Genomic DNA, 25,424 nt, shown 5'->3' on the forward strand with positions numbered 1-25,424 from the left:
CCGCTCTCTAGTCCCCGCCAAGCGTGCCTGTGAGGCAGGCGGGACAGAGAGAAGGGCCTCCCCGGATGATCTCAAGGTCCTCGTGGGCTCGTAGGCCGAGATGCGGTACTCAAGGTATTTTGGGCCGGAACCGTTTAGGGCTTTGTAGGTTAGCACCAGCACCTTGAATTGGGCCCGGTAGCCAATCGGCAGCCAGTGGAGCTGGGACAGCAAGGGCGTTGTGCGCTCCCTGCGTCCCGCTCCAGTTAACAACATGGCTGCCGCGCGCTGGACTAGCTGGAGCTTCCGGGCCGTCTTCAAGGGCAGCCCCACGTAGAGAGCGTTGCAGTAGTCGAGGCGGGATGTGACCAAAGCGTGTACCACCGTGGCCAAGTCAGACTTCCCAAGATACGGGCGCAGCTGGCGCACGAGCCGAAGCTGTGCAAATGCTCCCCTGGTCACCGCTGAAACCTGGGGATCCAAGCTCAGCGATGAATCCAGGGTCACACCCAAGCTGCGAACCTGTGCCTTCAAGGGGAGTGCGACCCCGTCCAGCACAGGCTGTAACCCTATACCCCGTTCGGCCTTGCGACTGACCAGGAGTACCTCTGTCTTGTCTGGATTTAATTTCAGTTTGTTCGCCCTCATCCAGACCGTCACAGCGGCCAGGCACCGGTTCAGGACTTCGACAGCCTCCTTAGTAGCAGGTGGGAAGGAGTGACAGAGTTGGACGTCATCTGCGTACAGGTGACACCGCACCCCGAAACTCCGGATGATCTCACCCAGCGGCTTCATGTAGATGTTAAACAGCATGGGGGACAGGATGGAACCCTGAGGAACACCACAGGTCAAAGGCTGTGGTGTTGAACAGGAGTCCCCCAATAACACCTTCTGGGTGCGACCCTCCAGAAATGACTGGAGCCACCGCAAAGCGGTGCCCCCAAGGCCCATCTCTGCAAGGCGTCCCAGAAGAATACCGTGGTCGACGGTATCGAAGGCCGCTGAGAGGTCCAGAAGCACCAACAGGGACACACTCCCCCTGTCTAGCTCCCGGCGGAGATCATCCACTAAGGCGACCAAGACCGTCTCGGTACCATGTCCCGGTCTGAAGCCAGACTGTGCCGGATCCAGATAATCCGTGTCTCTCAAGAATACCTGGAGTTGTGAGGCCACCATGCTTTCCATGACTTTGCCCAAGAAGGGAAAAGGCATGTCCCAACATGCCATAAAGTTGTGTTGGAGGACCTAAAGCTTTCTAAAAAGGTGTTCTCAAGGAATATTCTAGGTCCTCCAAGACAATTTTATGCCCTGAGATCCTAGCAAATTCTTATGGATATTATTTTTTCCCTAGGTGCAAGTAAGTGAATCCAAAGATGAAGCACAACTCAATTCTGCACATATCTGCACATATACAGTTCTGGCCCAGCTTACTTGTCCGAACATATCTCCCTCTACGTCCCGCCTCACGGTGTGAGATCATTCGGGGAGGCCCTACTCTCACTCCCGCCAGTGTCGCAAATATATCTGGTGGTGATGAGAGACTGGGCCTTCTCGGCGGTGGCCCCCTGCCTGTGGAACTCGCTTCCCACCAAGGTAAGATCGGCTTTGTCCCTCCTGTCTTTTAGGAAAATATTGGTCATGGTTCTGGGACCAGGGTTTTGGACAACAGGCATAGATAGCACTTTGGATATGGAATTGACTGGAATGGTGATATAGCTGTTAAAACTGTTTTTAATGTTTTAATGAATGTTTTACTTATTGTTTTAATTGTTATTATATTGCTCTTATGTAGTGGCATTGAATTGCTGTCAAATGTAAGCCATCCTGATTTCCCCTTCGGGGGTTGAGAAGGAATGGGATAGAAATATTGGAAATAAATAAATAAATAAAATACTTCAGAGCAAGTTCCAGTGCCACAGCTTTCAATGCAGCAAAAAGCGGTTCAGTTTCATGTAAGTGCTTCCTGGGATACACCCTTCCCTGGGAGCGAGTCTTATTGAACTCAGTGACGCTTATTTCCAAGCTCATACAGGTGAATCACTGCAGTGTGTGAGTCTCTTCATTCCTCAAAATACCCATAGTTTACTCTTACCTGGGATATATCGGCACTGAATCCACTGGATGACATCTCCAGGTGGAATGAACTTTTGTCACTGGCACCTGAAAGATACATAGACAGGAAGAGTAAGAGTCATTGGCATAAATCACTGTCCTCTTCTATCCTCCAGAAGTGAATAGATCTCAACACTAACTTCCAAGAAAGAACAGCTATAGGTGTGTTAAACAAATTGAGGTGTAGTTGGAAAACATATAACTACTATATCTACCAGCATCCGTCATGTGTAGATGTGGAGTGTGCCTTTAAACAAAATGTGCATTGTGTCGCCTTCCAGCACTGAATTAATCCAGCCAGTGGAATATAAGACATGAGGTACAGTGGCTAATAGATGGGAAAGGAATTTAAGATCTACAGGCAAATAATAATTATCTTTCTCCTATGCACATCTCTGATTGGAGGAAGATCTTCCTCTGATTCATTATATTAAACTGCTGAGTTGCCCTGATATTGCTGAGATGGAGAGAGCCTGGTGGGATGTTGAAGATTTTTCTGTATTTTTAGTGTTATTTTAAAAAAATCATTGTATTGTATATGGTACATGCTCCATACTTAGGTGGAAATGGCACTATAAATCAGCATCATTATACACAAAGAATTCTTGTAGTACTTTAGAGGCTAACTGAAATAACAAAGTTGCTAATACAATTTCATAGATTAAGCACCTCATCACATTGAGAGGGAAAAGCATGGGTGACCATCCCTTTAAGAGTAGAGAATCGCCTCTCTTATATTGTCAACAGTCCTGTTTTGAGTTCTGTCTCCCCATCAAACACACACGTGGAAAATTAAGAGTTGGCAATACATTCATCTTTTACATTCATCACAAGGTCAGTATTACTTTTTTTAAAAAATCAGGACAAACAACAATATCCAAAAACCAAGAAATCCCGTGCCTCGCCGAAAGCACCCTACATTAAAGGAGACTGACACCAGTTTTAAATCACTTCTTTCCATGGGATCCTATTGTTCTGCCCCAAACGCCATCAGATACAAGAGACAGCATTCCAGGTTAAAACCATTTCCCCTTTTCTAGGCTCCTTTCCTCCCAATCTAATCTTAATTGTGGAAGTCCAAAACAAAGTTCTGTAGAGCCATTTCAAAAGCCAAGAATAATATAAAGGAGAAATGACAGAAAAAACAAAGTGGTGATCTCTTGAAAATTCGGTATTTCTAATTAATTTTTAAAAAGTAGGATTTTGGGAGAAAATTCCAAAGTTTGGTAGGAGACCATCTATAGGAATGCCCATTGCGCCTTATCACTGAACCGAACTGACCCAAGGAATCTGACATATTCATCTGTCTTCCCCCTCTTTCTCAACTCAGAAAACTATTTCTCTCCATCTCTTTTACAGTTTACTACATTTCAGGGATGAAAGGCAATGGATGACAATGGGAAATAGTTTTACATTGGCTCTGTGGCACTCTGTCCCTGAAATGTCTTAGAAATGTGTGGAAACGGGAGAGGACTTGCGTCTGATGAGGTCCTGATTCTGTTCCAAAAGTGTCTACCTTTGTCTCTTTCCCCATCTTCCCTCCCTCTCCCTGTACATCAAACCAAAGTGAGACCTTCAATGCCATAAATCTTTGACTGGAGGTCATAGAAGCTGTCTTTTAGTTCTTCAAAGCTGGCGAGGATCTTCACAAATTCACTGGGGGGTTCAGAAGCAAGCATTTCAAGCTGATCTCGAGTTACATGGATCCCAATCTGGGGAGAAAAGGAAGAGCCAAATGAGGTGGAAGGATTCTGTGGTTTCTATACTTGGAGATAAGAAGAGCAGGATGACACGAGCCCAACAGAGTTGATAGCAAAAAAAAAACTCAAAACATATGTGTTGTTTTGGCAGCATTGGTTGATTTTCCTATAATCACTCACATCCAAACTATTATTTGCCAGATGAACAAGTAGAATTTGGAAAGGGGATTGCCAACAGGAAAATTGTGCCAGGAGACCATCAGAAAACACAGTATTTTCTGGGTTGCTGTAAGTTTTTTGGGCTGTTTAGCCATGTGCCAGAAGCATTCTCTCCTGATGTCTCACCTGCATCTATGGCAGGCATCATTAGAGGTTGTGAGGTCTGAGGATGCCTGCCATAGATGCAGGCAAAACATCAGGAGAGAATGCTTCTGGAACATGGCTATACAGCTCGAAAAACTTACAGCAACCCAGTGATTCCTGCTATGAAAGCCTTTGACAACACACAGTTTTTTCTGTTAGTCATGTAGGTGCTGTGTGGGAAATCTGGGCCAATTCTATTGCTGGTGATGTTCAGAATACTCTCTGAGTGTAGGTGAACTATAAATCCCAGCAACTACAACTCCCAAATGTCAAGGTCTATTTTCCCCAAACTCCACCAATGTTGATATTTGGGCATATACTCAATCTGTGCCAGTCTGGTTCCAATCCATCATTGTTTGAGCCCACAGTGCTCTTTGGATGTAGGTGAACTACAACTCCAAAACTCAAGCTCAATGCCCACCAAACCCTGTATTTTCTGTTGCTTAAGGGGTCACCACAACATGAGGAACTGTATTAAGGGGTCGTGGCATTAAGAAGGTTGAGAACCACTGAAAGTAAGGAGAACTTTCCGTTAGGTCCAAAGGAGAGAGCTCCTGCCTAGCAGGCCAGAAGCACAGGGCTACAGGATACTTTACCCCAATGGCAAGGCGTATGATGTCCATATTTCTGGCAGCAGCAATGCTTCCGTGGTCTTCATCTGTGGCTTGTCCATCGGTGATTAGGATGATTGCTTTATTTGCTCCTTTGCGCATGCCACGTGCAGGAGTGAAAAGGTCATTCCTGGCAACAGCAGACAAGGGGAAAGGTTACCCGAATGCCATTGTACTTCCATTCAGCATTCTGATGCTAAAATGATATTTTTGGCCCATTGTTTTGTTTATATCACCTCAATTTTGATATCTCTTCCTTGGTTGCCCATCCCTTCTATGAATCAGTATAAGCTTCTTCTGTTGACATTTAAAACCCTACACAACCTAGCCCCTCATTTTCAGATTTTATTTATTTTGCCAGCCTGCCTGAGGTCTGCATTCTTCCAATTCTAGGCTTCTCGCCCAACCAAAGGCTTTCTCTTCCTTTGCTCACCTTCTTCCTTTTGTTCTGGTCACCTTCTTGTTTTTTGTTTCGTTTTGTTTGGATTCTATCTGGATGATTTCTTTTGCAAGTGTAATGTACATTTTGTGGTTTATTGTTCCTCCTTTTCTCTGTGTGTGGATGTGTACGCAGAACTATTTTAGACTGTATGCCTTTGGTACAACCCACTGTTTTTGGATTTACTATAAAGAATCTTGTAAACAATAATTTACTATAAAGTGGAGTTTCTCAACCTGGGGGATGGGACCACCAATGTTCACATTTAGGCATACAATGTTCCCTCACTTATCACAGGGGTTCCGTTCCAGGACCACCCATGATAAGTGAAAATCTGCAAAGCAGGGATGCCATATTAATTTTAATATTTATACATTACTAGCTGTGCCCTGCCACGCGTTGCTGTGGCCTATAGTAAAACTTATCAAAGTTGAGGTAGATATCTGGACTATTATGAAAGAGAGGTCCCTACCTATTCCTTCCCCCTTTTCCTCCCCCTTTCTCTACTTTCTTCCTTCTCTCCCTCTTTCTTTCTTTCCTTCTTTCACTACTTGGTTTCATCCTTCTCTCTTTCCTTCATTCCCTCCCCCTTTCTTCCTTTGCCTTTCTTCCCTCCCTGTTTGCTTCCTTCTTTCACTTTTTATTTCCTTCTATTTCACCACCATCATAACAATAACAATAATGCAATGCATTGCCTCTGGGACCTGACACCTCTCCCATTCCCCCAGGGTCTAAGAGGAATAATAACATCATAATAATAGAAATAACAACCTTTACCCGCCACGAGTTGCTGTGGTCAACCTTCCCTCTTTCTCTCCTTCTTTCCCTCCCTCCCTCCCTCCCTCCCTCCCTCCCTCCCTCCTTCCTTCCTTCCTTCCTTCCTTCCTTCCTTCCTTCCTTCCTTCCTTCCCATCTTTCCTTCTCCTCTTCTTTCTCTATCTCTTTCCTTCCTTCCCCCTTTTTCTTTCTCTTCTGCTGTCTCTCTTTTCTTTCCTTCCATCTTTCCTTTTCTTTTCTTTCCTTTTCTTCTTCCTCTAACTTTCCTTCCTTCCCCCTTTTTCTTTACCTCCCTTTCTCTTTCTTCCTTCTTTCCTTCCTTCCTGTCTTTCCTAGATTTTGACAGGGCGGGAAGGGGCGGGGTGGGGTTTGGAGGTGGCCTGAAGTAAAAGGAGGTAAGATTGGGGCAGGGGAGTGATGGAGCCTGGGGTTGCGTGTGTGTGTGCGGTGGCGGGGGGAGTGGGGTTGCGTGTGTGTGCGGCGGTGGGGGGAGTGATGGAGCGTGGGGTTGCGTGTGTGTGTGCGGCGGTGGGGGGAGTGATGGAGCCTGGGGTTGCGTGTGTGTGTGCGGCGGCGGGGGGAGTGGGGTTGCGTGTGTGTGTGCGGCGGTGGGGGGAGTGGGGTTGCGTGTGTGTGTGGTGGTGGGGGGAGTGATGGAGCGTGGGATTGCGTGTGTGTGTGCGGCGGCGGGGGGAGTGATGGAGCGTGGGGTTGCGTGTGTGTGTGCGGTAGGGGGTGTGTGTGTGCGGGAAGCGGCGCGGCGGGGCTTGGAGTGGGCATGGTTTCTGCAGAGGGAACGTTGGCCGGAACGCCATGTGCGTGCGCGATGGAACTTGCGGCTGGGCGCCAATGCGCATGCTCAGTTGTTTTGCCGTTTTGTGAGTGTGTTGTGTTGTTTTTCATTTTGAGTAGATATGTTTGTACCTTGTGGGTTGTGTTATGGGCACAGGGATTTTGGTTAAGTTTCGTTGGGTTTTTTTGAGTTTTGTTGTTTTGCCGTTTTGTGAGTGTGTTGTTGTGTTGTTTTTCATTTTGAGTAGATATGTTTGTACCTTGTGGGTTGTGTTATGGGCATGGGAATTTTGGTTAAGTTTCGTTGGGGGGTTTTTGAGTTTTGTTTCCTCGTTGGATGCCCCTAACAAATTTATATATATAGATTTTATATATTTTATATATTATTTTCTTGCCCGTGCTTCCTTGCCCACTTCTGGGCCCATCCCAAGGGCACCGGACTACCTCCCTGGCCTCCGCAGAGCCTCCAGAGCTACGTAGATAGCAGTAGGACATGGAGGCAAGCCTCCCCTGCCGCGTCTCAGGCTGCCGCACTTCTGTGGTCCCTGGCCTCCCTGGCCTCCACTGGACGTAAATATTTAATATTTTTATTAATATTTTCAAAAACCCGCAAAACAGTGAGTCCGCTAAAAGTGAACTGTAAAGTAGCGAGGGAACACTGTATTGAGTATTCGTGCCAAGTTTGGTCCAGATCCATCATTCTTTGAGTCCACATTGTTCTCTGGATGTAGATGAACTACAACTCCAAAACTCAAGGTCAATGCCCACCAAACCCTTCCAGTATTTTCTGTCTGTCATGGGAGTTCTGTGTGTCAGGTTTGGTTAAATTCCATCGCTGGTGGAGTTCAGAATGATCTTTGATTGTAGGCGAACTATAAATCCCAGCAACTCCCAAATGACAAAATCACCCCCCCCCCCCAACTCTACCAGTATTCAAATTTGGGCGTATTGGGTATTTGTGCCAAATTTGGTCCAGTGAATGAAAATACATCCTGCATATCAGATATTTACATTATTTTTTTTGTTGTGTCAGGAGTGACTTGAGAAACTGCAAGTCTCTTCTGGTTTGAGAGAATTGGCCGTCTGCAAGGACGTTGCCCAGGGGACGCCTGGAAGAATTGATGTTTTTATCATCCTTGTGGGAGGCTTCTCTCATGTCCCCACATGAGGAGCTGGAGCTGATAGACGGAGCTCATCCGCCTCTCCCTGGATTTGAACCTGCGACATGTCGGTCTTCAGTCCTGTTGGCACAGGGGTTTAACCCACTGCGCTATGATTCATAACATGGCAAAATGACAGTTATGAGGTAGCAGCAAAAATAATTTTATGGTTTGAGATCACTACAACATGAGGAACTGTATTAAGGTTATGGTATTAGGAAGGTTGAGAAACAATGGTTTAATCCATTGTGCCATCGGGTGCTCCAAGCTATAGAAATAAACAATAATAACTTGCGACTTTCCACATATCACAGAATTAGAGAGTTGGGAAGCATCCAGAGAATTAAAAAAAAAAGAATAGTTCAACACACACTTAGAATATGCAGCATTCATCCCATGACTAAATCTAGATGGAATGTGGATCTCAGGTAAATTCTTGGTTGAGGTATCTTTTAAAAAAACCACACAGTCCTCAATCTCCAAATTGTTTTCACTCACTTCCTAAGGTTTCCCCATTCCCAACTCACTTCCCATTGATAACGTTACTCACGCTACAAGTTTGATGGCTTTGAAGGTGTCTGTTAAGCTTTTCATGTGTTTCACGTTGGCCAAAAGCTTTCGAGGGTTGCGATCCTTGGTGTAATCATTAAAATCAAATTCAATTTTGGCCTCCTCTGAAAACTGCACAGCAGCAAACTGAAAGATTTGGAAACAGATACTGCATTCAATTTATTGCTGTGGAACTCCTATAGAAAAAAAGCCAGGTGCCCATGAGAATCCTATCAACGCTTTGGAATCAGCATGGAGCCATGAGAAGACAGAGCTGGTGCACCGTACGTATTTCTCATTTGGAATGGTAAGGCCCTTATTCTCCTCAAAACCACTCTCCTGGCAATAAACCTTGTTACCCAGTGAGTGCTGCTTACATGTATGGTGCTGTTGCGTAGTTCTTCCATGACCTTGATCATGAAGTCCTTAATAGTATTGAAGTCCTGATTTCTCATGCTTTCCGACCCATCAAAGAGGAACACCAGGTCCAAGTTCCCTTTGAGGCACTCTGTGGGATGAAGGGAGAGATGAGGACCATTACAGGACAGATAGAATTAAAGGCAAAGAGATTAAAATGGTGTGTAAGAAATAAGTTGGTGAGCATGTTAACTGAAAATGCAAAGCATGAAGTTTTATTTATTATTTATTTATTTGATGCACTTATTAACCGCCATTCTCAGCCCATTAAGGGCGACTCATGGCGGTGTACAGTACACATAAAAGACAGTTACAAAAAGCCAGTTTCAACAACATATAAACTATACAACAATTACAGACTACACTAAAAATCCGCTTCGTCTCTTAGTGGAATCATAGCCCGTCTCATATTCCTTGTTCCATTCCAGTTCTCATTACCGTATTGTTTGTTGCTTAGCACTTAATTAAATGCCCTCTCGAACAGCCATGTCTTAAGGCTTTTTTGAAAGGACATGAGGGAGGGCGCCTGTCTGATGTGTGCAGGGAGAGTGTTCCACAGCCGGGGGGCCACCACCGAGAAGGCCCTCTCCCTCGTCCCCGCCAGCCGTGCCTGTGAAGCAGGCGGGATCGAGAGAAGGGCCTCCCCAGACGATCTCAAGGTCCTCGTGGGCTCGTAGGCCAAGATGCGGTCGGAAAGGTATTTTGGGCCGGAACCGTTTAGGGCTTTGTAGGCCAAAACCAGCACCTTGAATTGGGTCCGGTAGCAAATCGGCAGCCAGTGGAGCTGGGACAACAAGGGCGTTGTGTGCTCCCTGCCACCCGCTCCAGTTAGTAACATGGCTGCCGCGCGCTGAACCAGCTGAAGCTTCCGGGCCGTCTTCAAGGGCAGCCCCACGTAGAGAGCGTTGCAGTAATCCAGGCGGGATGTGACAAGAGCGTGTACCACCGTGGCCAAGTCAGACTTCCCGAGATATGGGCGCAGCTGGCGCACGAGCCTAAGCTGTGCAAATGCTCCCCTGGTCACCGCTGAAACCTGGGGGTCCAGGCTCAACGATGAATCCAGGGTCACACCCAAGCTGCGAACCTGCGCCTTCAAGGGGAGTGCGACCCTGTCCAGCACAGGCTGTAACCCTATACCCCGTTCGGTCTTGCGACTGACCAGGAGTACCTCTGTCTTGTCTGGATTTAGTTTGATTGGTTGGGCCATGCTCGTGGAGCTAGCTGAGCCTGAGAGTTTTGGCAACAGTTATATATTTAGGCTTGAACTGTGCAGCAGCTCAGAAAGGGAGACAGTTCTTGCTTCATGACCTGCTAGAAGGAGATCTTCCACATGGACACCGAAAGACAATTTGAATCTCTCTAAAAGAACATTGTGTGAGTCAATGCAACTGTTCACATGATTGTATATATAGAATCATAGAATCATAGAGTTGGAAGAGACCTCATGGGCCATCCAGTCCAACCCCCTGCCAAGAGGCAGGAAAATTGCATTCAAAGCACCCCCAACAGATGGCCATCCAGCCTCTGTTTAAAAGCATCCAAAGAAGGAGCCTTGACCACACTCCGGGGCAGAGAGTTCCACTGCTGAACAGCTCTCACAGTCAGGAAGTTCTTCCTAATGTTCAGATGGAATCTCCTTGTATATATGTTGCTCTGTATTACAAAAAGTAAACTGGGTTGTTGTGATTCTTCCAGGCTGTATGGACATATTCCAGAAACATTCTCTTCTGATGTTTTGCCTGTATCTATGGCAGACATCCTCATAGAGTTCACTTCTTGTTCTTTACTGATCATCTGCATGGCATATTTTCTTTCTCTTGCAAGACAGTGTGTGGACTGTTAAAACACAAACTATTCATGATTTTATTACACCAACACACTTGACTGATCTCGATGGACAGAAGAGTCGGTTAGAATAGAACTGGGAGAGAAGTCAAGATATTTCAGAAACAAGAAACATTCCCTAACAATCCATGCAACCCTAGAAAAATTGAGAGCATGAGGAGCTTTTCAAAAATCATTAGTTTACCTCAGTGGCTCCCAACCTTTGACCCTCCAGGTGTTTTGGACTTCAGCTCCTACAATTCCTAAGATGGCTAAGATTTCTGGGAGTTGAAGTTCAAAACACATGGAGGACCAACACACTGGTTTAACTCATCCATGTAAGGAACTTTTGTGTGTGTGGGTGTGTGTGTGTGTGTGTGGGGGGGGGGGTTAATAGATGCTTTTATCTTCTGAAGATGGGGCTCATAGGTGAACAGGCCTCCTCAACTTCTTGACAACAACTTCACCTGCTTTCCCGCATTTTGGTAACCCTGGGATTCTATATAAATATTTCCCATATGGAAAGTAGCATCCTGTTAGTGATACTGGTAGGTGTGTGACTTGCATGTGTGTATGTCTCTTTCTTTAAACAGGTCATGGGGGATTATTCTTGAGTACCTCTGCACTCCATCCAAAAAACCTTTTCCTAAGCAGCTCCTTTTCCTGCAAGCCCAGCACATCCATATCTTCATCATCCAAATTGCCTCCCCATTCTCTCTTGATAAGCATTGGGAACAAGGAGGCATTCCTAAGGTCTGACAATCGCAGGGTCAGAGGTTGCAGATTGAACTAAGTGGACAGAGTGTTATGTTGCATCTGCCTGATGTAGGCTATTGGGACCCGTTACGGAATCTATTGTCAAAGAAGAAACCAAGCCTTCACCATCTTCCATTTTGTCTCCTAGGCGGGAAACAGGTCAGATTAATATTTGCTTGATCCTTTCCTTGCATTTTATGGGGTTCAGATACATAGAAACCAACTGGTGGAATTTCTGATAGCATAGAGCTTGATAAGTGAACTGTAAGAGCAAATACATTTGTGCCCCTGGTTGGGAAGGTTAACTGGAATCCCTTCCTACTACTCTTCCTATAGCTTTGAATAGGATGTGTGTGTGTGTGTGTGCATGTGCGAGAGGGGGTTATTACAACAGTATTTCCCAACCTGGGAGTTGGAACCCGGGGGGGGGGGGGGGGAGGTCACGAGGGCGTGTCAGAGTGGTCACCAAAGACCATCAGGAAACACAGTATTTTCCGTTGGTCATGGGGTTTTTGTGTGCCAAGTTTGGTTCAACTCCATTGTTGGTGGAATTTGTAAAGCTCTTTGATTGTAGGTGAACTATAAATCCCACACCTACATCTCCCAAATGACAAAACCAACCCCCCCCCCCCCCACACACACACACACCCCACCAGTATTCAAATTTGGGCATATGGAGTATTTATGCAAAATTTAGTCCAGTGAATGAAAATACATCCTGCATATTAGATATTTACATTATGATTCATAACAGTAGCAAAATTACAGTTATGAAGTAGCAATGAACATAATGTTATGGTTGGGGATCACCACAACATGAGGAATTGTATTAAGGGGTTGCAACATTAGGAAGGTTGAGAACCACTGATTTACAAAGATTGCTGACCCTAAAATGAATGCAGGATGCTATAGATAGGTCAAGATTTCCCTAACACGGTGACTCTTTGGGTGTACTGAACTATAATTTCCACTTTCTATGCTGGATGTGGATAATGGGAGCTGTAGCCCAACACTTCAGAAGGACAGTGGATTGTGGGAGCTGTGTGATATCCATCAGGGACAATTATTCTCAATTTAAAAACAGGGATGTTGTATTCATTTGAATAGAGAATAACTTGTTAAGGGTTTTTTTCCCTGCCTTACTCATCAGTCTCACTTTTACACAGTTTCCACTATTTTTGGCTCTCACGCCCTCTGTTTCTTTTTCATACACACTTCTGAGTCATTTTTCATCTTAGAGCAGTGTGCGGTCCATGCACCAGCAGTGGTCCGCAAGAATTAAAATATGGTCTGCAGCCTCAGCATTACTACACTGTTGCAACAAGAGCAACTGGTCTCACAAAACCTCTTATAGTACCGAGGCTTATTAAATATGGTTTTCTACGGGTGAGCAGATGGCGACTACTGGATGGCATATGTTCTGTATCAGAGACTAGAGCTGATGTGGTCTATCCAATGCAATTTTCTGAATCAGCCCCCAAATAACCAAACTGAATCTAAAGTTGACCAAAAACTGATTCATAACCCTTTGGTACTAATGTTGGAGAGTGGTCCCTGGTCAAAGTGGTCCCTGTTCAAGTGGTCCCTGGTTAAAAAAAAAAAAAAAGGTTGGGAACCACTGTCTTAGAGGAACAAATAAGAGAATTTCTAAGATGCTGTGGTCTCAGAACACTAATAATAAATGACCCTATTTCCAATGCCGTAATAGAAGCTTAGAGGTTAAATGTTTTCTACCCAAAGTTAAAGCACATCTCCTCCTTACTTTGATACCCAGTAGTGATGTTTTGGGGTTTTTGCAGTTTGGCTTCAAAGAGATAGCAGACTCCGCTCACATAGAGGTTTTTGTCACAATGCTGTTCGACTCCCGGTGCACAAGCCTGTAGAAAAGAGAGTTTAATGTAGAAGAGGAAAGTGGGAATAGCAATAAAAGGGATTTTACTATAGAAACAAAATAGAAGTAGGACACTCTGAAATTGCAGCCACCTCTCCACCAAAGTCAACATCGACACCGAAATACAACACCGCCTGAGCTCTGCAAGTGCAGCATTTTTCCGAATGAAGCATAGAGGACCGGGACATCCGTAGGGATACCAAGATGCTTGTTTATAAAGCTATTGTCCTCCCAATCCTGCTATATGCCTGCGAAACGTGGACTGTCTACAAACAGCACATGCAACTCCTGGAACGATTCCATCAGCGCTGCCTCCGGAAAATCCTGCAAATCTCTTGGGAAGACAAGCGAACAAATGTCAGCATGCTGGAAGAAGCAAAGACCACCAGCACTGAAGCAATGGTCCTCCGCCATCAACTCCGCTGGACCGGCTATGTTGTCCAGATGCCTGATCACTGTCTCTCAAAGCAGTTGCTCTACTCCAAACACAAGAATGGAAAACGGAATGCTGGCAGGCAGGAAAAGAGATTTAAAGATGGGCTCAAAGCCAACCTTAAAAACTCTGGCATAGACACTGAAGACTGGGAAGCCCTGGCCCTTGAGCGCTCCAGCTGGAGGTCAGTTGTGACCAGCAGTGCTGTAGAATTTGAAGAGGCATGAATGGAGGGCGAAAGAGAGAAACATGCCAAGAGGAAGGCACGTCAAGTCAACCCCGACTGGGACCGCCTTCCACCTGGAAACCAATGCCCTCACTACAGGAGACGATACAGATCAAGAATAGGGCTCCATAGTCACTTACGGATCCACCCTGGAGCATTTTCCTACTCAGACAACGAGGGATCGCCTAAGTAAGTAAGTAAGTAACTAAGAGGTAAGTTTGAAGGTGCTATTTCAGGCACTCCTTCATAATACACAGTTATAGAATTATGATTCTACTTGAACACCTATGGAAACATCCTAAAAATCATGGAGTTTGTAGTTTGATGAGGCCCAAGGGCCCTCTCTCTGGCTGAGAACTCTAATCAGCTCTCCTGAAACAGCAAAGCTATATGAAATTGTTATGGTAGTTTGAAGCAGAATTATAAAGTAATGTGAATGAGCACCATGTTAGGGTTGGAGACAACACAGCAGAAGATGGCTAGGACCCCTGAGGCAGAGATATTCCTCCTCAAGTGCCTGATTGGCATGAACTGGAGCTGTGCCCAAGCCCCAGTGGATTATACCCTGTATTCATGCAAGTATGTCATGAATGTGGCAGTAATTACATCATATTCTCCTATCAGTTAAGGAAGGCATGAGCAGGAACATTAATAACAGAGTTTCTTGGAAGTCGCTCCTTCATAGGATCATCATAAGTCAAGGCTGTCTTGACAATACATAACAGCAACAATGGAGCCAAGGCTACTCTTTGGGCTTTTCAATCCAAACACCAGTCTGTCCTCCCTTTGTATAGATGTCTAGAGCACTAAAGGATCTCAAGAAGCAAAGACAGGATATTGTACAGGCAAACTGTGGAAGCATAATAATTGCAAAATGAAAATCCTACAAAGCTTTTTACAAAGACTCAAGTGAAATCATCTGACTTTCCCCCCTCTTAGACAGAAATGGAAGCATTGCCTGCTAATTCTTCCTGTCATGTCATGGTTAAAAGAACCTCAAGTGCAGTTTATTTTGCTCAAAGCCCTCCTTCCCTCACTATATTGCAGTGCAGACTCACAATCATCTTGGATCGCTGGTTGTCACTTGCCAGGGTCATGCCTAAGTGGGGGACTCCAGAGCTCCCTGCAAAAAAGAGAAAAGAGTTACTAGTGGGGGAAAGATATGTCTAGTTTCCTTTTTGATTCATAGGCATCCTCTCCCTTCATGACTGGGAACCATTTCACATCACACAACTAGAGTACTTCCATTCCACTTTAACTGACATGACTTCATGTTGTGGATTCCTGGGATTTAGTTTTACTTATCATGTCAGAAGCAAATTGAGGATACAGTTATAATGTATTTAAAAACACAAACAAAGTTAAAACTTTGGCATTATACTAAACTTCCTTTGACCAGAAGCTGGCCACTTGGAGTACTTCTGGTGTTCCTGAGAAGGTCCTCCATTGTGCATGTGGCAGGGTTCAGGCTGCATTGTAGTAAGTGATCTGTGGCTTCCTCTTCTCCACCCACACTCACATGTTGTGAACTCCACTTTGCAGCCCCATTTCTTAAGACTGGCTCTGCATTTTGACATGCCAGAGTGCAGCCTGTTCAACGCCTTCCAAGTCACCCAGTCTTCTGTGTGCCCAGGAGGGAGTTTCTCATCTGGTATCAACCACTGATTGAGGTTCCTGGTTTTAGCCTGCCACTTTTGGACTCTCGCTTGCTGAAGGGTCCCTGTGAGTATCTCCGTAGACCTTAGGAAGCTGCTTCTTCATTTAAGTCATTGGCTTGCTAGCTGATATTGGAACAGAGGATGGGTCAGAGATATCAGTGCCTTGGTCCTTTCATTGCCAGCAGCTACTTCCTGGAAGATACAAGGCAGTGCAATACCGGCTAAACAGTATAATTTCTCCAGCAGTGTTCGGCATAGATATCCTGTGATAATGTGGCGTGTCTCATTAAGAGCCACATCCATTGTTTTAACATGGTGAGATGTATTCCATACTGGGTATGTGTACTCAGCAGTAGAGTAAAAGAAAAGAAAACTGTGTCAGGGGAAGTGCGATGCCACATAGATTTCCCTAAGCCACTTGGAGGAAAGGCAGCCATAAAATATCATAATAAAATAAGGATCCTGAGTTTCTCTCTCCACTGAGCCAATTATGCCTAGACTCATCAATGGGTTTTTATGGAAGACCTACAAAACCTGCAACGGCTCACCCGTCAGTCGAATCGCCTCACACTCCTTCTTCTGCATGTCACACTGGTACACTTGGCCTGTAGAGTTCTGCTCCCCAGGCGCTCCCACAACAATCCTGAAATTAATGCATATATGGAGTAGTATCAATAACCTTTCCACAATTCAGATCTAGAATTGGTGCCTTCAATCACAATGTGACAGAATGAAGTAAAAGCATATTTATTTATTTGCAACATTTATATGCCGCCCTTCTCACCCCGAAGGGGACTCAGAGCAGTTTACAAGTTATTTGTACATGCAATATATTATATTATTGTCATAGTTTTGGAGTTTGGTACCAAATTTATGCGGATGACATCCAACTCTATTACTCCTTTCCACCAAATACCAAGGACGCCATTCTGGTCTTGATCCAGTGCCTGTCAGCAGTAACAGACTAGATGAGAGCCAACAAACTAAAGCTAAATCCAGAGAAGACAGATATACTCCTGGTCAGTCAAAGTGTGCGACTTCGGCCTGTGTTGGATGGGGTCATACTCTCCCTGAAGACAAAGGTCCACAGTCTGGAGGTGAACCTGGACTCATCTCTGACCTTGGAACCCCAGGTGTCGGTCGTAGCCAGGAGTGCCTTCACATAGTTAAAACTTGTGCGCCAGCTGCGCCCATACCTTGAGACACCAGACTTAGACATAGTAATCCACACCTTAGTCACCTCCCATTTGGATTACTGCAATGCTCTCTACATAGGGCTCCCTTTGAAGATAGTTCGGAAGCTACAACTAGTCCAAAGATCAGCAGCCAGGTTACTAACTAGAGCTCTGTACAGGGAGAGAACCACTCCCATGCTACGGCTGCTACACTGGTTGCTGGTCCACTTCCAGGCTAAATACAAAGTGCTGATTGTTACCTATAAAGCCCTAAAAGGGTTGGGTCCAGGCTATTTGTCTAATCGCATCTCCCTATATACACCTTCTCGTGCACTGCAGTCAGCAAAGGAGACCCTGCTCTCAGTCCCACCTCCATCTCAAGCACGCCTGGTGGGAACGAGAGAGGGGGCCCTCTCTGCGATCACTTCCTGTCTCTGGAACTCCCTCCCTAAAGAAATAAAAACACCCCCTCTCTTGTCTCCTTTAAGAAATTTCTACAAACATACTTATGCACTTTAGCATATGGAGAGGAGGAGGACTAGGACACTTTAATCCATCAGAATCCTGGCTAATCCATTTGCACTATATGGTGGTTATGATACTTTCAAATAAACACAGGTGTTAGCCATTTTCTAAGCATTTTTAAACTGCTTTAAAAGGTATATGTTTAATGTTTACTCATGTATTAGTTTACTGTCTTATTGGTTTATTGCTACTCAGTTCCCCTTTCAATGTTTAATCTTTTCATTATAAGTTTATTATTGCGCACTGTTTTGTATTATTTTTGATGTGCTTGTAGGGTGTCAGATTCATTCCATATGACAAGTGTTCCATCCTGATCTTCTGCTCTCACTTCCTAAATCAAAAGAGGAACAGACTATACATGGCTCCCTCCCCATATGCCCTGGTCGAACCTGAATGGGGTGTGGATGCACTAGTTGGCCAAAGTCTGAAAATCCAGAATACTGAAAGCAGAAAAAGCACAGGTCTGGAATTCCCTTTTTTTTTTTAAAGGCAGTGTCATGGGTTGCATTCTTATGCTAAGAAAGACTCTTACTATAATTCTTCCCTGTGGGTAAGCGAGGCAACAATGTCATAGAACAGAGTTTTCCAAATTGTGTTTTGGGACACTATAGTGCAGGCATGGGCAAACTTGGGCCCTCCAGGTGTTTTGGACTTCCACCATTCCTAACAGCCTCAGGCCCCTCCTGATACACACAAAAACCAAAACCTAACACATGGTTGTATTGCACAGCCCAATATAGACTTCGGGATTACCTTGCTTCAGGACCTTCTCCAATCTGTAGGACCTGATATCCAAACTGCTTGCTGATGTTGGAGAAAAAGGCTGCCGGAGAAGCATCTATGTTGTATCCCATGGATTGTGAGGGGCCTGTGGAAAGAGGCAATCCAATGTTTATTTAGAGAGTTTGAAAAAACAACAACAACAACAACAACAACAACAACAACCAATATTCTGTATTTTCCACTTTCACAATAGGGTCTCTGAATGACCCGGGGGAAAGGTGTCTGTCTTGTTCCGGTGCCTATAGTTTGAGCTGCATAAATCACAATACATTAGATAAATTTACTACCCTCTAGTTCGGAGGCGGACGAAGTGTGGATTACAACATGTATGCAGTTCTCTAGCAACATTCTTGGAACCCCATGGGTTTAAAAATGGCATAACAATTCCTTCTTAATAGGAACAATTCCAGGACTCTTGTACTTTCATAGAATTCTAGAGTTGGAAGAGACCTCATGGGCCATCCAGTCCAACCCTCTGCCAAGATGTAGGAAAATCGCATTCAAAGCATCCCCGACAGATGGCCATACAGCCTCTGTTTAAAAGCCTCCAAAAAAGGAGCCTCTACCATACTCCGGGGCAGAGAGTTCCACTGCTAAACAGCTCTCACAGTCAGGAAGTTCTTCCTAATATTCAGGTGGAATCTCCTTTCCTATAGATTGAAGCCATTGTTCCGCATCCTAGTCTCCAGGGCAGCAGAAAATAAGCTTCCACCCTCCTCCCTATGGCTTTCCTTTACATAGCCATTATGTCTTTTCTCAGCCTTCCCTTCTTCCGGCTAAACATGCCCAACTCTTTAAGCCGTTCCTCATAGGGTTTGTTCTCCAGACCCTTGATCCTTTTAGTCGCCCTCCTCTGGACACATTCCAGCTTGTCAACATCTCCCTTCAACTGTCAGACATAGTATTCCAGATATGGTTTGACCAAGGCAGAATAGAGGGGTAGCATGACTTCCCTGGATCTTTTAATGATTGTGCAGAAGAGAGAGTTTGAACATATTTTGCTTGTCACACAACCAGGTAACAAGCAACCCCTGCTAAAATTCTCTCTCTTACACAACCCTTCAACTTACAGGAGACTTCTCCAGTTTTTATTCTGGCAACCTGGGCAAAAGACGATAGGAGTTTCAATATAATTAATATACTGAGGGCCATACCTTGTCTTCATCTTGTTTATGTTCTGGTTCATGGTTTACTTCAGAAGTACAAGCAGAGCTCTTGTGAGATTATGGGTGCATCTACACTGTAGAATGAATGCAGTTTGACACCACTTTCACTGCCATGGTTCATTGCTATGGAATCATGGGAGTTGTCATTTTACAATGTTTTTAACCTTCTTTGGTGCTTTAAGGTAAAGGTAAAGGTAAAGGTTGTTCCCTGACATTAAGTCAAGTCATGTCTGACTCTGGGGTGTGGTGCTCATCTCCATTTCTAAGCCAAAGAGCCGGCGTTGTCCATAGACACATCCAAGGTCATGTGGCCGGCATGACTGCATGGAGCACCGTTACCTTCGCGCCAGAGCGGTACCTATTGATCTACTCACATTTGCATGTTTTTGAACTGCTAGGTTGGGAGAAGCTAGGGCTGACAGCGGAAGCTCATGCCGCTTCCCGGAATCGAACCTGCGACCTTTTGGTCAACAAGCTCAGCAGCTCAGCGCTTTAACCCACTGCGCCACCGGGGGCTCCTTCTTTGGTGCTTTACCAAACTACAATTCATTGAACTGTGGCAATTTAAATATGTCCAACTGCATTCATTCTACAGCGTAGAGGCTCCCTAAGAGAGATAATTTCAAAAGGGAAATGAAATGTTGGAAGTACAACTGTGATAATTACATGTTCTTAACAGTGCCATTCACAAAACAGTTGCTGATAATGATGACACAGACATCCTGCCTTGACAAGTTAATTAATACACGCTTTGTGATAAAACTGACAAACCAGCCTTTATCTTAGTTCAACTGCTGATTATTCACGTGGTGAATTCTAACCCACTTTTGGGTGGAGCTAGATCAGAGATTTCCAAACTGTGTCATTTGCAGTAGTTTGCAGTCATTTTAGCTATAGTCATGGCTATTTTTTCCAGGATTTTATTTTTATTTATTCAAATAAATTCAAAAAATAGGCATACATTTGTAAGTGTTTGTTGCATAGGGCAATACTTTCCATCTATTAGTGCTCCATAATCATTTCTCAGATAATATATTTTCTTTAAGGGGTCACAATCTTTTATTTAAATAGTACATATAATTTATAAGGTATCATGTGCTCTTAGTTAACATCTGCTTCCTCCTTGTCTACAGTCTTATAGGATCAGCTATATACATTTTAGTACAGTCTTATAGCATCCTCTATATACATTTTAGTTTAATTTTACATCGAGATGTTGAATCATTGGTTGCCATCCTGTGGGAGGCTTTTCTCATGTTCCTGCATGGGAAGCTGGAGCTGACAGACGGGTGCTCAACTCGGTCAGCAGTCCTACCGGCACAAGGGTTTAACCCATTGTGCCACTGGGGGCTCCAAGATTAATATATAGCTACATCTGAACCCAGTTCCAAATTACTCAATAGCTTGGACTATACAAAATCATAAGAGCCGTGAATTGCAGTCAACTTGAAACGTGTCAGGATTTCCCTTAAATAGTCATCATAATTATTTTGTTTATTTTGGAACTAAACCATTACTTGGTAGATCCCCCCCACCCCCCAACATCAAATGTATTTCAACAAAATTTGGGCACTGTCTGTTTTATATCCTGCCTTTCTCTTCCATAAAACTCAAGGTGTCTTATATCCAATTAAAATCAGGTTCTGCTAGGGGGAAATCTCTACTTGCACAAATTATGCAGACAATCATAAGGTGTAGTTTTACAAGGTCTTTAGCCTTCTCTGCCAAAGTCTGTTGGTGCCTCATCAAACTACAACTCCTAATAATGGCGAGCCAGGCAGGGGCCCTTGCCCTAAAACCGATCTGACCTGCAGCAGGGAATTCCGCAGTTCTCCATTGCCCAAGGGAATGTGGCCACAGCAGCAGCTTCAAACACTCTCCTTCTGCTTTACTTTCTTTCTTATTTATTTATTTATTTATTTATTTATTTATTTATTTACTGTTTTTGTATACCGCCTTTCTCAGCCAATCGGCGACTCTTCCCCTACCTAACATTGTAACAACCCCCCCCCCCATAAAATATCAATTCATTGTAAAAAAAATTTCTCTATAGTGTTACTTTGTGTCCTTTACTGCTTCCAAACCATTCTCTGCATGAACTTTCTCTCTCCCTGATAGAGATCTCCGAATTCTTGCTCAATATCACTATGATCCCATAATACTGAGCCATGGCAGTTAAAGTGGCTTCTAACTTCATTCATTCTACAGGGCAGATAATAATAATATTAGTGGTCATTGGCGCACTGGGCGCCGTGCCAAAGGATCTCAGTTGGCATTTGGAAACAATAAACATCGACAAAATCACGATCTGTCAACTGCAAAAGGCCACCTTATTTGGATCTGAGCACATCATTCGAAAATACATCACACAGTCCTAGACGCTTGGGCAGTGTTCGAGTTGTGATTTTGTCATACGAAATCCAGCATATAGATCTTGTTTGATGTGACATACTGTGCTTTTGTGTCAATAATAATAATAATAATAATAAAAACATTATTTATATTCTGCCCTATCTCCCTGGAGGGAGTCAGGATGAATTCCAAACATAAAAGGCAAACATTCAGTGTCCAAACACAACAACAATACACCCATAATAACAAAAATTGACAACTCAACATTTAAAAACAAATTATGCCTTAACAACTAAAATAAAAATAATGCAACCTATTATATCAGACATAAGACAAAACAACAAACATCGAACAGAAGCATCAATTTCTGAGTTTCTTGGGGGCAAATAGATTAATCATTGCTCAAGATGTCTATTGAGCTGGTAGGGTGAACAGGGCACGGATACGGATGTATGTATTAATCAGAGGTATAATGGTAGTATTACCATCTAGTCCTCCTCTTTCTCATGGCTAGTGAGCAAAGGTATGTCTTCAGCTGTTTTTTTGAAGGCGGGAAGGGAGGGGGGCATCTTTAACTCCTTAGGAAGGGAGTGCCACAGGTGGGGGGTAGCCACGGAAAAGGCACTTTCTCTCATTCCCACCAGCTGCACTTGAGACGGGGGTGGGACCGAGAGCAGGGCCTCCTTCCATGACCACATTGTCTGAGTTGGTCTATAGTGGGAGATGTGGTTCATCAAATAGTCTGGATTTGAGCAGTTTGGGGCTTTAAAGGTAAGCATTAGTACTTTGCATATAGCCTGGAAGCAGACCGGCAGCCAGTGGAGCTGCCGCAGCATGGAGGTACTTCTCTCCCTGAACGGCACTCCAGTTCCTAACCTCTGAACCATTTGAAGCTTCTGAACTATCTTCAAAAGCAGCCCTATATAAAGAGCATTGCAGTAGTCCAAACGAGAAGTGACTAAGGTGTGGACTACTAAGTTTGGTGTGACAAGATGCATCCCAAGTCTTTAAATGTAACATTTAGGGTGCTCTAAATTGTTCTTTCCAATGCATGTTTGTGTTCCATTCCACTTAATGTATTTAAGTAATCCAACACGTTCTGTTTTATTCAAGAACTCAGCAGATTTGCAGATACGTAAGATTCCAAATCTAATTTCAGTCTTTACCAGATAAAAGTCTCAAACCACAGGACTGAACAAGGGCTTAGGGCTTAGGCAATCCCTCGTAGCTTGAGGATGATGGTCTTCCAGATGTAGTGTCTTGGCATTGGGTCCATAGGTGGCTGTGGAGCCCTATTCTTGATCTGCATGTTCTCCTGCAGTGAGGACATCGGTTTCCAGATGGAAGGGGGTCCTGGTCAGGGTTGGCTTGACGTGCCTTCCTCTTGGCATGTTTCTCCCTTTCGCCCTTCATTCATGCCATCTGTCTGAAGCCTTGGAGAACAACCTGTTAATACTATTGGAAATGTTTCATTCATATATTCCTGCATGGAAGGAGGTTAGACTGGATAGCCTTTGGGGTCCCTCCAGTCCGAACTCTATGATTCTATAATTTATCCCCATAATATCACAAGGACCCACCCCTTCGTTCTGGGTTTGGCCATGAAATTTCAAGGAATGTGATGCTAAAGTCTGGTAATCCTATTGTGACTCCCCATTTGGAGCAATATTAAATATTTCATCATCATCACAGGCTATGATTTGCGGATGAGTATGATTGTCTTCCAAGTGTAGGATCTTGGCAGTGGGTCCATAAGTGAGTGTAGAGACCTGGTCTTGGTCTGCATGTTCTTTCGCATTGAGGTCATCGGTTTCCAGATGGAAGCCAGCAAGGGTTGGCTTGATGGGCCTTCCTCTTGATACGTTTCTCCCTTTTGCCCTCTATTAATGCTTCTTTGAATTCCACAGCACTGTTGGTAACAGCTGGCCTCCAGTTAGAACATGCAAGGGCCAGGACTTCCCAGTTCTTGGTGAATAGAGGGTATCCCAACAAATGTCCTGGTCCTTAAATACTCCCTGATTCATTTGAACAAATGCTGCACTCGCAGAGCTCAGACAGTGTTGTATTTCAGTGTCAATGTTGACTTTTGTGGGGAGGTGGGTGCCAAGATAGCGGAAAAGGTAAACATTTTCTAGTGTTACACCATCAAGCATTATTTTTGGCATTGCAGAGGGATTGGTTGGTGCCTTTTGGTAGAGCACTTTGGTTTTCTCGATGTTTATGAGAGCTAAAGATTTGGGAGCAATACTGAGGAGTCCCTGTTTCTTTGGGCAGTGGTCCAAATATATGAATCATGCTCATTTGTGGCATCAGCATATGGATGATCTTATCTTTCCATCTTTCACACATAGAATGATGGATAGTTTTATGTCATGCTTTTTCACAAATTCACACCTGTTTCACACTCTTTAAAAATATAAGTGGTGCCTGTGGTTCCAGCATAGGTTTTACACTCAAAACATTTAGAGGAAACACAATAAAGTGATACCTTTATTTTCCGGTTCTCATGCTTAGCACACTCTTGAGCTGAAAGCTCCAGCTGATATTGCATGGCGCATTGCAATTATTTCTTTCTTGTGGTAAATGTGCATCACCTTGGTTATACAAGGCAGACATTGGCCACCAGCTCCCATATACTTGTCCAAAATATTTTGTTTGTTTGTTTGTTTATGCGGGGACATGAGAGAAGCCTCCCACAAGGATGGTAAAACATAAAAAAACACCCAGGCGTCCCCTGGGTAATGTTCTTGCTGACGGCCAATTCTCTCACACCAGAAGTGACTTGCAGTTTTTCAAGTCGCTCCTGACACACACATACACACACAAATACTGCATTTATATACCACTTTCCCCCCCTGAGAGAACTCAAAGTGGTTTCCAACATAATAGAGTCAAAATTCAATGCCGTACATACATGTGAAAACCAAAACATAATAGCTAGACAATAACATATAATTTTAAATTAAAAACCTAACCATATTAAAACATAAAACAAAAAAATAACATTTGGACACAACACATAAAAATTAAAACATTGATAATACAATAACAATTATATTAAACCACACATATACTTGACATACATAACATTTTGCATAAACTCCTAAACAAATGGAATATTCCCATTCCATTTCCAATCACGAACTTGCAATTCTCTTTTGTGTCAAGATCAGACTATCTGATGCCCAAGTTTGCAAGGCAATGCAAACTCTAAGATACCCTTTGTTCGTATTCCTTGAAGAGAAAGTAATAACTTTCCTAATTTTTGATAACTCTGAACGTACAATTCATCAAATCTGCAATCATATGAATAAGTATAGAGTGCCCTCTTATTATCAGAACTTTGTTTAACTCAGTGGTTCCCAACCTTTTTTTGACCAAGGACTTGTTGACCAGGGACCACTTTGACTAGGGACCACTCTTCAACATTAGTACCAAGAAGATTATGAATCAGTTTTGGTCAACTTTAGATTTGGTTTGGTTATTTGGGGTGCTGATTCAGAAAATTGCATTGGATAGACCACATCCCCATAGTAACCTACGGATGTGAGAGCTGGACCATAGGGAAGGCTGAGCAAAGGAAGATAGATGCTTTTGAACTGTGGTGTTGGAGGAAAGTGCTGAGAGTGCCTTGGACTGCGAGAAGATCCAACCAGTCCATACTGGTTCATGAGAAGAAAAGAAAGCTTAGAGAAGACAATTATGCTGGGGAAAATGGAAGGAAAAAGGAAGAGGG

The 25,424-nt window shown here is 44.0% G+C and overlaps 1 protein-coding gene across 1 annotated transcript in view; it reads right to left on the reverse strand.

Annotated features, from left to right (window-relative positions):
• ITGAL (integrin subunit alpha L) overlaps positions 1-25,424 on the reverse strand; it is a 69,397-nt gene that overhangs the window by 31,653 nt on the left and 12,320 nt on the right. The window contains exons 2-10 of the mRNA XM_067469828.1: positions 18,141-18,255; positions 16,236-16,330; positions 15,088-15,152; positions 13,242-13,356; positions 8,860-8,990; positions 8,484-8,629; positions 4,751-4,895; positions 3,665-3,803; positions 2,072-2,139 (exon numbers count right to left, since the gene is read on the reverse strand). Coding sequence (XP_067325929.1) covers positions 2,072-2,139; positions 3,665-3,803; positions 4,751-4,895; positions 8,484-8,629; positions 8,860-8,990; positions 13,242-13,356; positions 15,088-15,152; positions 16,236-16,330; positions 18,141-18,255 — 1,019 coding nt within the window. The remainder of the gene's footprint in view (positions 1-2,071; positions 2,140-3,664; positions 3,804-4,750; positions 4,896-8,483; positions 8,630-8,859; positions 8,991-13,241; positions 13,357-15,087; positions 15,153-16,235; positions 16,331-18,140; positions 18,256-25,424) is intronic.

The sequence above is a fragment of the Anolis sagrei genome, chromosome 6, assembly GCF_037176765.1.
Source record: "Anolis sagrei isolate rAnoSag1 chromosome 6, rAnoSag1.mat, whole genome shotgun sequence".
NCBI lineage: Eukaryota > Metazoa > Chordata > Lepidosauria > Squamata > Dactyloidae > Anolis > Anolis sagrei.